The sequence below is a fragment of the Myotis davidii genome, unplaced genomic scaffold, assembly GCF_000327345.1.
Source record: "Myotis davidii unplaced genomic scaffold, ASM32734v1 scaffold399, whole genome shotgun sequence".
NCBI lineage: Eukaryota > Metazoa > Chordata > Mammalia > Chiroptera > Vespertilionidae > Myotis > Myotis davidii.
In genome coordinates this window covers 19,586-36,388 of record NW_006292094.1, presented here as the reverse complement: position 1 = coordinate 36,388, position 16,803 = coordinate 19,586, and the positions used below count along the sequence as shown (strand labels likewise).

General features: G+C 47.4%; 1 protein-coding gene across 2 annotated transcripts in view; it reads right to left on the bottom strand.

Moving 5' to 3' along the window:
- The window catches only part of DOCK2 (dedicator of cytokinesis 2), a 365,121-nt gene extending 348,889 nt beyond the window's left edge, over positions 1-16,232 (bottom strand). For both annotated transcript variants that reach the window (XM_015565082.1, XM_006765379.2), the window contains exons 1-2: positions 16,103-16,232; positions 1,766-1,849 (exon numbers count right to left, since the gene is read on the bottom strand). In XM_015565082.1, the coding sequence (XP_015420568.1) occupies positions 1,766-1,849; positions 16,103-16,145 (127 nt within the window). In that variant the 5' untranslated portion in view covers positions 16,146-16,232. The remainder of the gene's footprint in view (positions 1-1,765; positions 1,850-16,102) is intronic.
- Positions 16,233-16,803: the final 571 nt, after the last annotated feature.

Below are 16,803 nucleotides of genomic sequence, written 5' to 3'. Positions count from 1 at the left end.
GGGCATGGGGTGGAGACAGTGGCCACTGGCTCATTGTGTGACCCTAGGCCAGTCACCTCTCCTCCCTGAGCCTTGGGTCCTCACTTGCAAATGTGAGGCCTCGTGCCTGTCTCTAGCAGTAACGTTCAGTGGCACCTAAAAGCCACGGAGGAGAGCTATCTTGCTGCTTTTAGTTTCATTCTTTACCCTTGGTAGACACCCAGAATTTGCTTATCTGCCACAGGGCAGAGCTAGCCTATCCAGAAATGGGGCAGGGTGTCAGGAATTGTCAGGAATTACAGACCTGAGTCTTTAGGAAAGCATTCCCTCTCCCTCCCTGCTCCACCTCCTCCTACCCTCACCCCCCACCCCCTGCCCGCCAACCCCCTCCTGGTTCAGTTACTTTGTGTATAAAAGGTTCTAATGCCAGACTAGGAATTTTTCTAGGCCTGGAAACTGAAAAGTACATGGGATCCTCGAATATACAACCCAAAACAATACTAATACTAAAGCATAGGATAAAGGTAAAGAAGGTGAACCAACTTCTCATTTTCTCCATGATGACTCCTTTAAAGGTGTTTTGAAATATTGAAATCCTCCCCCCACCAAAAAAAAAAATTCTGTTTGTTTGCCTTTTGTGTGCCTGTGTCCATGTGTACATGTGTCTGTGTGTGTGTGTGCATGTGTATGTATGAGCACCCCTGCAACAACCTGAAGAGCCACCTTGCACATTGCATGTAGCTAACCCAACACTGGAGATGCTACTTGTCCCCCTGAGGAGTAACTGAACGAATGTACTACACAGAACCTAGCACAGGGCCCCCACCCTCAATGTGGGAAGAGCCCAAAGTGGCTAGTTCTGTAGGCAACACCTCCCTTCCCCTGGCTCTCTGTTTCCCCTTGCCAGTAGCACGCCTGCTCCTATCTGCTCCTCACTCCCACCCAGGGCAGGGGGAGGGCCTCTCCTGGGGCATTAACTGGGGGCAGGGGCAGGGTGCTCAGCCTACTCCACTTTTCTTTCCTCTTTCTCTGCCTGGCCACAGGAAGAGCACACTCTATGCCCTCCACCAGGTAGGATTATAAGCAGCCCAAGGGTGGCGCAGCTGGGAGGGCCTGCCTGACTGTGGGCCACACATGACAAGCTCATTTGGTTCTTAGACCCAAGCCATGTTCCCATGATCAATTTTATCAGTGACGTAGGTGATACACATTGATTTCTAGTGGCCTGACTCATGAGTCCAAGACCATTTGCCTTTGAACTCTACAAAGACCCCCTACCACCACCATGGGTGGCCACAGCCCACTAGAGATACTTGGCTTCATAAGAGGATGGCAGCTCTGTGTGAAGAAAAATACCCCTTTGCCCAAGACAGGGCTCCCAGCTTGATGAAGGGATAAGCACCGGGGACCCCGTGCAAAGCCCAAGCCACATAGTTGGGCACAGCAGCACTCCTGAATCAGGGGTATAATTCACTGGGCCCTTTGGGACCCTAATAATGCTGATTTTCCTTTGTAATGGGATCCTTACTAATAAAGAATTGTATCTAGAAAGTGTCACAGGCCAAAACCACCCCCCTCAAAACACCCAGTCAGGCCTTTGCTTCTAAGCATAAATTCCTAAAATAAACAAGTGTTATTTTCAGTACATTCTAATTACTAACATTAGCTAAATATATTTTCCAAAGCTGCATGTTCCAACAGAGGGCGGGAGGTGCTGTGTAGCATGTAGTGGGGGCATCTCGACACCATCAGCCAAGGGGCCTGGCTCTGAGGGACAGGGACTCACCTCCGCAGGTCTCCTGTATGCGTACCATGTCGCCGATCTGCAGGGAAAGCTGAGGGGCTCTGCTCCCTTGGAAGTTGTATATGGCTATAAAATGGAAGAGAGACGCAACCTGGTGAGACCTCTAGGCACTGAGAACGTCTGCTCCTTCCTGCTTTCCCTGCCCGAGTTTATCTGATGACCAGGCAGCCCACCTGGTCTAAACAAAACCAACCCACTGCCTACTCACAGGAGTCGGCTCCGGCCCAGCCTGGCTCCTACAGGCCTCCATTCGTTAGCACTCCTCTCTGAGTGACAAGGAGGGTGTTTACACCCTCGCCTGTGGGTTGACCTCTTACTGACTGCCTAGCATGTGCTCAGCACATCTTCTCATCCCATTCTCACAGCAACCTTGTGAGTTCAGCTATGGAGACACCAAGGGAAAGGGCATATCAGGGAGAGGGGACATCATGGGCAAAAGCCTTGAGGAAAGAAGACACTTGAGAGCACAAAGAAAATTACTTAGATGGAGTATGATAAGAGGACCCCTCAGTCTGCAGGCTGCCAATCTACCCACTGAGCCAAACTGGCTAGGGCTACAAAAGATTCATTTTAGATCCAAAAACAAAAATAGAGTGAAAGTGAAATAATTCTTTTAAGTTCCACACATATAATAAAAGAGAGCTGTGGTGGGTGTATTAATATTAAACAAAATAATCTTTAAGTAAAAAATTTATTACAAGAGACAAAGGAGGACATTATATATTGGCAAAAGAGCCAATATAAAAAGAAGATACAGCAATCATAAACATACACATACCTAATAATAGAACACTAAGATATATGAAGCCAACATTGGCAAAATTAAAGGAAAAAATAGGCAGTTCTACAATAGTAATTGAAGACTTCAATACTCCATTAACAATAATGAATACAACAACTAGGCATAAAAACCAATAAGAAGGACTTGACCAAGACTGTAAATAAGCAAAAATTACAGACATATACAGAGCACTCCAACTTACAATAGCAAAATACACATTCTTCTCAAGTGTATAAGGATTATTCTTCAGAATAGACCATATGTTAGGTCACAAAACAAGTCTTAAGAAATTTTCTAAAAACCGAAATTATGCAAATCACCTTTTCCAACGACAAAGGAATAAAGCTAGGAATGAATTAAACAACCCAAAGATCAAAGAAGAGCTCACAAGGAAAATGAGAAAAAGTCTTGAGACAAATAAAACATGAAAACACAACCTACCAAAACGTACAGATTCAGTGAAAACAGTGATCACATCAGTGAAGAGACCTTGGAGAAGAAATGAGGTCAGAACCCTCCTCAAACATAGACAAGACACATTTATAATGTTGATTCCTGTTAAATGTCCTTTCATGTTGTCATTGCATGAGGTAGGTACTACCCCATTTTACAGATGAGGGAACTGAGGTTCAGAGGGTTTGAGCGGATTACCTATGCTTCCCCTTCACCCGCCTGGTGGTAAATCACAAAGCCAAGACCCAAACCCAGCCCTGTGCCTTATTCATTCTCTGCACCCATTGCCTCCCCACCACACCTGGGTAGCAGGTGTTCAGGTGTTCACCAGATCCTACTTCCTGCTTCAGTCTTGCCACATTCTCTGAGAGGAAAGGAGAAACTTGCAGGCTACTTAGTTTGAAGACCTATACACATTAGTCCTTTCACCAAGGGACCAACTAGCCTTGTAGACATTCACAGGGATGGAAGGTCTTAATCCTGAGAGATGATAAATCTAATAAGAGCCAGTGTCTCTGGAGTCAGATAGCTGTGATTCTTGAGCTAAATTCTGCTATTTACCAGCTCTGGCCTCACGCCCACAGCCACAGCATGTGATTGCACAGGTTTTGCCCCACATAAGGCCACCCATAAGGGAGCAGTGGAGGCTGGCACCTAACCAGTAATCTGCTTGCCAAGGCCTGTGCCTACCCAGGTACTTTGTCCACCAGGGGAGGGGTGTCTTTTTGTAACCCACACAAAGGCACTGTATGGGCCGGTTGCAGCCTGCTTGAGCAGCATCGTCACCTCCCTGAGCCTCAGTTTCCCTACCTGCAGAATGGAGAAGATGCTGGTCACTACCTCACAGGGGTTCCTAGGAAACTCAGATGAGATTAACACACAGATAGGGCCCGATTCCATGTCTGGCCATACTAGCTGCTCCATAAATGATAGTCACTTGCCTTTTTATTCGCATTGTAAAACCTCCTAAACAATCCATTCAGAACCCTTTCAGAGCTGTCTTTATGTCACCTTTAAATTTGCTTCCTTGCACTTTGCAACCAATGACCCTGTGGGTCCACACAATAAAATTAATCCTTTGTCCAAAAGAGAACCTTGACAGGGCCTTCAGGGGATTCAGAATTTTCTTCTCCTGCATAAACATGGCCTGTTTCTTCATTCCCTCCACAACTGGCCTGATTTCAAACTCTGTCCCCACAAAGGCTGCTGGCAATTGGATACGCTCCAGATTGCTGGTGCCCTCTGTCTACAGACTGTCCATCCCCTGCTCCCTCTAGCCCCAGACGTATGGCTGAGGACTGAGGACGTGTCTGCCACAAAGCTGGGCAGGAACAGAGAAGCAACTGAGGTTTACAACAGAAGAAAAGCATCCATAACATGTGTTTGCTCCTGGGGTACTAGCAAATTAGGTCTGTTCATCAGATATTTGGAGAGTGGGGCAAGACTGTGCTGTTCCCTGTCTCATCCCTGGCTTTTTTTTTTGGAATCTTCTGCACACTCTGTCCAGCTCTGTTAGGTGGGAAGGTCCCAATCAATCAGCTTAAGAAGGTGTCTTGAACAGGTCTTGAAACTTGATATTCAACGTGCAGCTCTGTATTCATTCCAAGGACTCATACCTTCTGAAAATAAAAGTAACTGATGTTGCCCTGTAATTTATAAATGTGTTTCTGCTTGCATAAGGCCTTCTGTTCTCAAAGCTCCTTTTGGGGGGAAAGTAGACATTACTGACAAAGGAAGTGGCTTTGCACACTAATACCCAATTCTGTTATGTTTTCTAAGTGACTAACAGGAAACTTTGAACCAGAATGCCACTCTCTGCTGAAGCCTGATTGCTTATCTATGACCCTCCTTGAGTTGCTTCTGACCAGTGTAAGAATAGGTGACCTTCTTCCCCATTCTCTGCAGGCCTAACCCCTCTCAACTTCTGAGTGAGGGATGAAAAGGGAAGAAAAATACAAGGAAGATATAGGACAGAGAATAAATGAAAACTATTGAAATCATAACCTGCCCCACCCCAGCCATGCCCACCTATGGAAGACAGAAAAGTGGGGAAAGGATTTCCATAGACACCCATCCCAGCTTCCCCTTTCATGCAAGGTTTCCAGCCCCGGAGAACACTGACACTTCCCCAAGGAGGATTCCACCTGTATCCAAATGCTATGCTCAGGAACCAAGGCAGCAGTTGGTGACTGACAAGCCCACCCAGACTAATATACATATGGTGTATGGCCAAGGACCAAAGGGTGTTTCAAGTACTGGGTCATCGAACCCAGTGAGGACTCTCATGTTGGAAATCCTGGGGGGACAAAACAGTAGCTACTTTGAGGCAGGTGGGTCTTCCAACAATCCTGGAAATTGGATCTACTAATTAGCCACCAATTCTAGTTAACATATGGAAGCACATATGGAAGCACCCTGCTTACCAGAAGCCCAAATTGAGAGAAATAAAAAAAAAGTAAACAACTTTGTTACATCACATGGCTCATAGAAACGAGGGTGGGGTCTCAGTGCTCTTTGCAATGTTAGGAGAGGCACCGGGAAGGTAAACAAGTTATCTACCAGAAAAATTAGAGAGACAGAGCAATTCAGAAGTTTAGATTCTAACCTCTGTATACACTGCTTCCCCCCAAATGGTAAACAGATTTATTGAGCATGTACTGTGTACCAAGCACATGTGATTTTTCAACAGATATTCACTTGAACACCTACTGTGTCCTAGGTACTGTCCTGGTTACTAGGGTTACAGTGATAAATAAGACAGACAAAATCCCTAGCATTTTTCTTATATGAGCTCATTTAATCTTCACAGTAACCCTGCAAAGTATTAGCCTCCATATAATCTGTGAAAAACTCAGAGATTAAGTGGTAGAAAGAGGAATCAAACCCAGAATGGTGTCCAAAGTCCTTGCTTCCCTGACTAGCCCACTGCTGATGTCACAACTGTGTGTGTGTGTGTGTGTGTGTGTGTGTGTGTGTGTGTGTGCTGGACTTGTTCATTTCCTGTCTTCTCCAGCCTCAGTGAGGGTGGAGACTGAACCTCCCTTGTTGACCACTCAGGACCTGGTCCAGAGTAGAAGTTCCATCAGTGTTTACTGAGCTTTAATAAATACTTGTTGACCTGAAGGGATACAAACATGAAAGGCAGGTATGTCCTTTCTTCTGGAACTTTCTTGCATTTCTTGAGTTTACTTCAACAGATACTGACCCAACTCGGCTGCCAATTGTGACAGTAGCCACCAAGCACCCTGTGACCCTTCAGGATGGATTTGTCCCTCATCTGGGGCCCTGCCATTTGCTCACCCGTTTGAAAACAAAGCTTCAGCAAACACTAAGTGTTAATAGAGTTTGGGCAAGTAACTATATAAGAGGAACAGAACAATAATAGAGAAAAGGAATGCAATTGCCTGAAGCTCACTTCTCCAGTCCCTGAGTTGGGTTTTGGATTGTCTCCACTCCAGGGGGAAATAGAACTAGCCGGCAGGTCCACTTTGGATTCAAGGGAAGCACGTTCACTGAAATGGACAAGCAGTTGGCCTGTGTCGACAGCCTCAGCACAGAGGCAACATCCTGGTGTTGCTTCAGGTGAATGAGGTGACCCAGTAGGAGTGTCAGGCAGCAAGGCCAGAGCTCAAAAGTGGTGCAAGTCAGCAGTGAATGGGCAGGAGAATCACAGCCAGAGGAAACCAAGGAGGAGGTGGTGTCCCTCCATCAACCAAGAGAGGACAGAGAGAGGACAACCTCTGCTGAGCACTTTCTATGGACCAGCCTCTTCCAGGGGCTTTAGCCACAGTCACATACTTAATCCTCGCCACAGTTCTTGCGGTGGGTGCAACCATGATGAGCTCCATTTTACAGATGAGAAAACTGAGGTAGTATAAGATCAAGTGAGTAGCCCAGGGCAACAGCTAGGAAGAAGCTGAGCCAGGATTTCACCCCAAGCAGGCTAGCTCTAGAGCACACTCCCTCAGCCACTGCACCATACTGCCGCTCACTAATGGGCATGTATTCAGCAGTTGCTCTTTGCCAGGTACTTATTGGACCCCTAATGGATCCACAAATGACCATATGGGCTGCATATCTCTGTGCTCAGTTGTTAGTGGGCCAAAGTGGCATTCCCAACCAATGAGAGGGAAGCTGGGACTCTAAAGCAGTGATTCTCAACTAGGGATAAGTTTGCCTGCATGGGGACATCTGTCAATATCTAGAGGCATTTTATTTGTCACAACTTGGGGATAGGGGAGTGGAAGAGCTCCTAGCATCCAGCTGGTAGAGGTCAGGGATGCTGCTACACATCCTACAAGGGCCAGGACAGCCTATGACAAAGAATTCTCTGTTTCCAAGTGTCAATAGCGTTAGGTTGATAAGTCCTGCTCTAAAACACCATGCTGGAATCGCTATCTCCTTTCCATACTCCTGTAGGCATGCGTGCGTGCGCGCGCGCGCGCGCGCGCGCGCACACACACACACACACTTCTGCATTCACACACTCCCACACTAGAGCTAAAAGAGAGTCTGATTTCTCAACCCCCAGCCTTCAGTCCAGGGAGTGCCTTGCGCTCTGCTGGATCCTGCAGGTTAGAAAAGTGGGGTGTGAGGGCATGGCCCCTGCTCTCCTAAGTATTTGTGAAATCTAGGTGAAGAGACAAAGTAAGCACACAAGAAACAAGAAGCTGTCTTCAAAATAAAGGGCTGAGCTGTGGGCCCCAGCAGCTGTGGGCTCTCAGAGGAAAGAGATCAAGAGAGGCCTCATGAAGGAAGTGAGACTGGAGGGAGAGGGAGGGGCAGCGGGAGGGCAAGGGGAAGAAGTGGAGTGAGAGCCCAGAGGAGGAAATTAGCTTGATGCATGCCCAGTCCAGTGAGGGACAGCAGGACCATCTGAATGGAGTCCAACGGTGAGAACCATGGGGCTTGATACAGTGGCCAACTACAGGGGTCTAGGTGTTTGGAAAAGAGTTCAGGAACACCCCATATATTGCTGTGCTACCCTCAGGGGACCTAACCTCTTGACAGGGAAGTGGGGAGGAGGGAGGATATGAAGGCAAGAAGGTGCAACTCCATCCATCTGAACCTTATGAGGCACCAGAAAGTGAAAAACCTCCAACTCCTCTTCCCTCTCCATCCCTTACCCCATGCCCTCTCATCCACCTATTCACTTATCTATCCACCTACCTATCTACCCACCATCCATCCATCTATACATCAATCCATCCATTTACCTCTCCACCCACCTATCCATTCATCACCCAATCAACAACTACTAAATGACCACCTGCTTTGTGCTGGGGAAGAGCCAGAAACACAGTATTGCTGTAATGGAGTTTACATTCTATGGAGGAGCCAGGTAATTATACGCAGGGCTGGAGTGAAATATGATGGGGGTGATGGCATAGGAACATGAAGAGGTACACCCATCCCCAACTTGTGAAATAGGGACATATTACTAGCAATGGTGGTATTATTTGCTGCCTCAAGCAAAAGGAAGAAAGAAATTCCTACTGTCCTGTGAGCTTCCTGAGGGAAGAGCCTATACCGGGGATGGGCAACCCCTGGCACGCGTGCCAAACATGGCACAAAAGTAACTTTTGCTGGCATGCGAAATCCTCGCTTATAATCTTCCACTTACATTTTTTTTTCTTAATATCAACTTTTTTATTTTTCAGATAAATTCAGTGTAGGTGCATCTTAGATAAATAATTAATTTTACATAGCAAGTTATCTTAAAGACCATAGACATGGATTGAGGAGAGAGGGGAAGAGCAATTTCTATGCCTCTGCCTTAACTCTCCCTGCCTTCCTAAATCCGACCAGTGTTTATCATATACAGTGTTTTTGTCGCTCGAATGAATTTTATTATTTCTTCATGGTTCTTCACATACATACACCTTAAGAGATATCAAATAGGCATAACATGTTCTCAAAAAATTAAAGTTGGCATGCAGAAGAATTTTGAGTCAGAAATTTTGCTGGTTTTGGCATGCACTCACAAAAAGGTTGCCCACCCCTGGCCTATACCCTTTTCACCTCTGAGCCCCAATCCCTAGCTCAGGAACACCACTTAACACAGGCTTATTGACGTTAATTGTTGTGAATAGACTATAAAAAAAATTTCTTATTCTTAACCCTTAGCTCCACCCCTGACTCCTCTCTTTCTTTCATACCCACAACTGATCCATGAAGAAAATCCCATTTGCTCCACTTACAACACACGCATCCAGAATGTTAGCACATCTCACCTACTCCACTGCTCCCAGATATCGGCCACCGCCAACTCTTGCCTGGTTATTGTGGCAGTTGCCTTATTGGCCGCCCTGCTTCACATTTAATTCCCCTCTACCACTTCATCATAACACTGCTAGAACGATTCTTTCAAAACAAGATAGAACATTCTACAATTCCACTCAAAACCCCAAAATGCCCCACTCCTTCCATTCAGAGGAAAAATCAAAGTCATTACAACATGTACCAGGCGCTATGCAGTACAATTCGTGCCCTCAGAGAACTCATTTCCTACTCCTCTGCCCCTTGCTCACTCTCCTCCCACACAGCAGAGAGGCTCCCTCCTCAGGACCTTTGCATCGACTTTTTATTCCACCTGAACACTCTTCCTTGAAACAGCTCCCTTCCTGCCTCCACCAGTGAGCTAAGCAGCAAACTCCCAGTTTCCAGGGCTCAGCTGGCACCAGGTATGTTCCTCTTCGATAGCCCAACATGCCAATCACCATGTCTCAGGCCTGGCATTGCCTCCACTTAATCCAGTGCAACAAATGCCTGCTCAGCACTCTCTCTGTTCAGACCCCACGTTGCATCCTGGGGCATGTACGCAAGTCACAATTTCCACCTAGTTTAGGCTTTGACCCAAGGGATCACATGCTGTCAGGGGACTTCTGAGAGCCCTGGAGCAGTGTCTGGGAGGGGCCTGGAAAAGAACCCACATTGTTAGTCACATCCCCCTGCAGCCCCAGATTCTGTGACTGAGGCTCTAAACAAACCAGAAGCTGACAGTGTCCCAGTGGGGTCAGAAGGGCAAGGGATGACTTTCTCCAAGGAGAACTAAAAGTTGAGTAAGACAAAGCTCGCAAACTCAGTCTGACTGCTTTTCAACTCACGCCCATTAAGGGGATTGGGAAGGAAAGAGAAAGTGCCTATTAGAGGGAACATTTGTGGTGTCACTCCCCATATCCCTCTGGAGCTGGATGGTGATACACATTATTATTCCCCATTTGCAGAACATTTGCAGCAAAACACAGGCACCCATGTGCAATTAACTATGAAATGAAGGCTTATAAGCTTTAAAAAAAAAACAAAAAAAATAAAAACAGAAGTCCAAATGTCCAGAAATTAGCAGAATATTATGGGGGCTGCACTGTCTGTCTCAAAATACAGCAGCAACATAAGGATGCTGATCTCAGGAGGAAGCAGAGGTTAGCAAATAGGGTCTGCAAGGCCCATACAAGCAGAAACATAATGGTTGGGAGCAAGATGCCCACCAACTAATGAGGCTCCCATGAGTTTAGGGATTAGGACAATCCCCTTGTGTGGACTCAAACAGCCAGCTCAGCAGGCATCCTAAGCAACCCCAAGTTGCTGAAGCATTGGAAAGTAGGAGTCCCAGGCACCTGAGAATTGGTGGTAGGAAGGAATTGAATTTCCAACCCAGGTATTTTTGTTGCACCAGACTAATTTCTGGGGACCAGTCCAAAGATACAGTTGGCCTCCATAGCAAAGATACATGTACTAAGATCTGTCCAAGCCTTTCCTTTGGAATTGTTGTGTTTTTTTAAATACTATATCTGTATTGATTTCAGACAGGAAGGGAAAGGGAGAGAGATATAAACATCAGTGATGAGAGAGAACCATTAAGTGAGTGCCTCCTGCATGTTCCACACTGGGGATAGAGCCTGCAACCCGGGCATGTGCCCTGACCAGGAATCAAACTGTGCCTTCCTGGTTCATAGGTCCATGCTCAACCATTGAGCCACACCAACCAGGCTGGAGCTCTTTGCCCCATTGCTCTTCAGAGGCCTTCTCAGACCATCTATTTAAGACCCCTCCCTCCTATAGTTTCATTCAAGGAACAGCACTCCTTTATTACAATAACACATACCACAATTTGTGATTATATGACTACCAAATTGTCCATAAAGTTCATTTTTGTCTTCCCCACAGACTATAAGCTCCAAAGGACAGGAACCAAATTGGCCTATTCTAGTTATCTGTCTCTAACATAGTGCCTAGCACATGGGAAACACCCAGCAAATATTTAAGAAATAAATGAAGAAGAATGAGTGAATGAAGGAACAAGTTAGTGAGTTAATGATGTTCTCTATCCTTCCTCCTTAAATGTTGCCTTTGACAACAAGCACAGTAGAAACTGGTCTCTCTGTCGTAGAGTCCTGCCCTCATGTGCTTGGGATGCATGCTCGACTTATGCCTCCTAAAAAAAAATCTGTCCCCACCCGTGGCTCACGTTAGATGAATAGCAAGCCTCATGACCCCACCCCACAGCCACAGCATACTGGACCCTGATCAGGGTGGGGTCTATTCTTAGATGGACAATGATCTCCACCTTGGGTGGCCTTTCTTAAAAAGGTTGAGGCAGTCAGACTTTCTCTCTCGGCACTTTGACAAGTAAACACGGAAAGAAGATTCAGTAGTTGCCGGAGCTGCAAAGTCATGCAGAGCTGGGGCAGGTGGCATGCTGGGACCACCATCATGGTATTATGAGAACATCAAAGTTAGGAAGGAGTGAAAGAATGAGGACTAGCGAGGAGAGAAAGGAGAAGGGGGCGGATGTGTTTAGGGAATGTGGGAAGCCATGGAAAGAGGTAGAGGTTTCCAGGACTCCTCAGTTCAGGTCCTTCGAGAGGCCTGCCGCTCTTGTTTCCTGGACTTCTATTTGACTTTTCCCTGATTCTCAAAATACACTACTTCCCTCCTACACACACACACACACACACACATTTTTTTTGGTCTAACTAGTTTAGTGGATTTTATTCCTTGTAATAAGAATTTTTGCTGCAAGAGACTTAAGCACCCATTGCCCACTCAGTATCTGCCCACCTTGGCATGGACTAGCTCTGTCCAGGGTCCTGGGCTGCCGCAGGATCACCTGCATCCTGGACCAGAGGATGATCTCAGATTCATCCATATACCCCAATCAAAATGTGGAAAACGCCCTCCTTTGCTTTTGCAGAGCCTGTTATTGTTTTAATTGTGTTCCTTCCCCTAAACAAAAGACGTGTTAGAGTCCTAACCCCCAGTACCTTAGACTGTGACCTAACTGGACATCATGTCTTTATAGAAGTAATCAAGTCAACAGTGGTCATTAGTGTGAGCCCTAACCCAACATTACTGTTGCACTTACTAAAAGGAAAATTTTGGAGAGAGACATGCACACAGGGGGAAACACCATGTGAAGATGGAGGCAGAAATTGGGGTGATACCTCTACAAGCAAGGAATACCAAAGATTGCCAGCAAACCACTGCAAGCGAGGGGACAGGCCCTCACAGCTCTCAGAAGGACCAACAAAGACTGCCCAACACCACACACGGGTACACGACCATAACTAGAGACAACTTGCAGAGAGAAGAGGTTTCTAAACAGAACTGAAGCCCCCATACAAACCTACCTGGCAGCCCCAGCTTCAGAGCAAACAAATCTTTGTTCTACCCTCACCCATTATCTGAGAATCCCTGCCTTGAAGCCTTCTTTTACAGTCCCTAAACATCATGCCACAGACCACAGATCACCTGGTAACTCTTGTCCCCACTACTCTTGGCCATAAATTCTTATGCTGAAGCCCCATCCCCCAGTACCTGCAAATGTAACCATGTTTGGAGATCAGGTTTTTAAGGATATGATTAAATTAAAATGAATCTGTTAGGGTGGGGCCCTGATCCTATATGACTGGTGTCCTTCTAAGAAGAGGAAGAGACACCAGGGGAGAGTGTACACAGAGGCATGATCATGTGAAGACAAAGCAACGAGAAGGCAGCTGTCTGCAAGCCAAGGAGGCCTCAGGAGAAATCAACCTACTAGCACTTAGGTCTTAGATTTCTAGCCTTCAGAACCATGAGAAAATAACTTTCTGTTGTTTAAACCACCTAGTCTGTGGTATTTTTGTTATGGCAGCCTGAACAAACTAATATATAATCCCGGATATCCTTCTTCCCCTCCTTCCTTAGGCACTCCTAATTTTTAGTTAGGTGTATGGCTGCCTACATTACAAACTGCATTTTCTACTTTCCCTTGCAGCTGAGTTTAGTCATGTGATTAGGTCTTAGCCAATAGGATATAAGAGAAAGTGTCAAGTGGTCTTTGGGTAAGGGATTAAGATAGTAAAGGCTAGCCCAACCAGTGTGGCTCAGTGGTTGAGCATTGACCTATGGACCCTATATATATACATATACATATATATATATATATTTTTTTTTTTAAAGAGTAAAGGGCAAAAGGAAATGTTAAATGTAAGTGGACTCCCACAGGATTAACTAGTCAGGCAGGCAGTAGAAAGGTAAACTGTCACCCATTTTTGTTCTTCTACTCTATCCACGTCCTCTCCCAATTAATTATATTTTGTTACAGGTGAAAACCTACTCAAAAGTTCCACTTTTCTTTCTGTTGGATGACTCCAGTTTCCCTTCTCATCATAAGCCAAGCCTTGACTTTTCCTTCCATCTACCCAGAGCCTGCAGATGAGGATCAAAGGTTACTTTCCTTAGTTCTGACATTTATCTGCAGAGAGAAGAGATCCCTGGCAAGCGCTCTCTAGCTCCCTAGAAGGTCATAGAGCCTTTGAGCTCCCATAAAATAGAATTATTATAAGTAGGCATCAAAAATGTCTACACCATCAGATCAAGAAGCCTCCAGGTCTAGGGCCTACCAGAGTTACCAGAAGCCAAGCACATAGGTGGGATTTCCTCTGTTAGGGAGGGTGAGAACCCTACTCCACCCTGTAACCCGACCCCACCCTGTGATGTCATGTCCTTAATTGGGTCCCCATGCAGAGGACAAAGCCTAAAAATAATTCCTAACATTAAGTGAGGATTGTTTTATGCAATTGTTATTCTTGGAACTTTATGTGGATTAACTCATTTAGTCTTCCCACAGCCCTGGGAAGCAGGTGCTGTTATTATCCCCATTATACATACAAAGAAACTGAGGCCTGGAGAGAATAAGTAAACTGTCTAGGTCACAGGGTTGGGAATTATTAGAGGCTGGAATACAAGAACGGGCACTCTGGCTCCAGAGTCCATAATCTTCACCCCATCACACAGGGCCTAACTAGCAGGAATTTGATGCAGCCCTTGGGACAGAGGGTGGGACTCCTCCACCACACTCAATCTCCCCCATTAACTGCCCAAGTTGCCCTGGACCTCCAATACTGCCCTTGTCTACCACACAGGCACCTCTGCTCTTCTGTCCATTCAGCCTCCATCCACACTGACGTCAGCACAAATATGTTGCTGTCCCTCCCCTGCTCAGTAACCCTCTATGGCTCCCCATTGCCTAAGTGGAAAAAGTCTCAGCTTCTTAGCCTGGCATTCATAGTCTTCCAAAATGTAACTCCAACTTAGTTTGAGCACAATCATTGCCTTCAACGCACACTCTCCCAAGGGCAGGAGCACTCCTTCCCTGGATGTGTATGTCCTTCATGCCCAGCTTTCATGTTCTAGAACAGCCGTGGCAAACTACGGCCCACAGGCCGGATCCGGCCTGTTTGAAATGAATAAAATTAAAAAAAAAAAAGACCGTACCCTTTTATGTAATGATGTTTACTTTGATTTTATATTAGTTCACTCAAACTCTCCATCCATGCTTTTTTTTCCGGCCCTCCGGTCTAGTTTAAGAACCGATTGTGGCCCTCGAGTCAAAAAGTTTGCCCACCCCTGTTCTAGAATCTAGACCACACCAATCCCCCACCTACAGCGGCCTGCCCCATTTAATAGTCTCCATCTCCCCCTGAGAAGAGTTTTAGCCTGACACCCCCAGCTGGAAGGCCAGAGTTAGAGAATCTTTGAGGCTAAAAATGATCCTTAGTTCAAACTCTCCATTTTGCAGATGGAGTAACTGAGCCTCCTTGAGGGTTTGGACTATTTGTTCTCTGGATGGGAACTATTTATCTGAAAACAGTGCCTGGAACCCAGTAAGTAGATGGATAAACGTTGAGTTCTCCAAGGCAGTGTTTCCACAACGGTGGCCCTGGGACGCCCTGCACCTAATCACTCTGACACTTGGGTCCTCCAACTTCTGACCTTCAGCCCCCATCTCTGGGGTGGTGTCTGCCTGTGCAGCAGACCACACAGCGGTTTTAAATTTACACTCAAGTTTGAAAACCACGTGAGTGTATGGGGATTGCACCACAGATGCCACTTAGTAGAAAGAGTCCCAGTACCTGAAGCCTCCCTTCCCCCAGCCACCACTTCCGCCCCTGAGCTCGAGGCAGAGGCCTCTGGGAGCTGAGATGGCTGAAGCTGATGAGCGGGCTTCTTGGATATCCCCAGATGACCTGGTAGGAGCCTTTCCCCCAGAGGCTTTCTACCCCGCAGCCCCCAGCCCCCAGCCCCCAGCCGACACAGCCCTCTGGGCTAGCACTCAGACAGATCAGAGGTCACCTGACCCAGGGGGAACCGGCCAGGGAAGCAGGCAGCTGGATGTCCTTTGGGCAGAGGCAAGCGCAGCCCAAGGAAGAGAGCAGTGCTCCCTCTACAAAGACCAGCTTCCAAACGGGCATCCTTGGAGCCTTGAGCCGGCACAGAGAGCGGAGTTGCAAGCTTTGTGCAGGACGCCATCTGGGAAATGCATAGGCATTCAGGAGAGAGGGCAGCCTCAGGCGGGAGGGACCAGGTGCTGGCACGGGCTGGGCGCTGCCTGGTGGGCTGGGTGCCCACCTTCCTCTCCCCCTGCCTCCTCTTCCCCGCCCAGCTGGCCCCGGGGCAGGCGGAGGAAGCCACTGAGCACGCCCAGGACCTTGAGTGCAGGCGCCCTGCCCGCCCAGGAGCCAGGGGCTCCTCAGCATCTTCCAGCGCGCGGTTCTCCGGCCACCTGCCCTGCTCCCAGCTGCGGACCCCACGCCCGCACCTACCCACGCCTTGCCGCTCCTTGTCAGTTTTGCGCCAGGGAGCCATGGTTGGGCCGGGGCCTGTGGGCCCCTGGAGTCGTCCCGCGCGGGGAAGCAGCCAGGGGGTGGCAAGGCACTCTGCTGGCCCCACTTCCTTCCTCTTTTCAAACTCCCTGTCAGGACCCGCCCTCCCCTCCCCTCCTCCCTGGGGCGCCCTGCTCCTTCCTCCTGATGAGCAGGGGCACATTAGAGGGCTAGTGGCTAGAAGGCTAGAAGCGCCTCCCCCCCTTGTAAAGCTGGGACCACCCCCCAATGTATCCCCTCCCCAGGCAGGCCAGGGGACAGAGAGGCCAAGCTGGGACTTGGGGCCACCCAGGCTATCACAGCAAGTGCAGGAAGTTCCCAGATAACTGGGCCTAGAGATTGAACAGAACTCCTCCCACCTGCACAAGCATCCCGTCAGCTGTGGGTTCAAATCCACATGTGCCTGATCACTGTGCATCTAGGACAAATGGCTTCCCTTTTCTAAGCTTCGGTTTCCTCATCTGTAAAATGGGATACCAGTACCCACTTCCTAAGATTATTGTGAAGATCAGAGAAGAAAATGCATGCAGCTGGTGACACATGAGAGAGACTGTGACTATTAGAGGAAGAATGTATGCAGTGGGTGACACATAGAATTACATATCCACTGGAGGGGAAGTCATTTGGGTTTTTATCCTTTG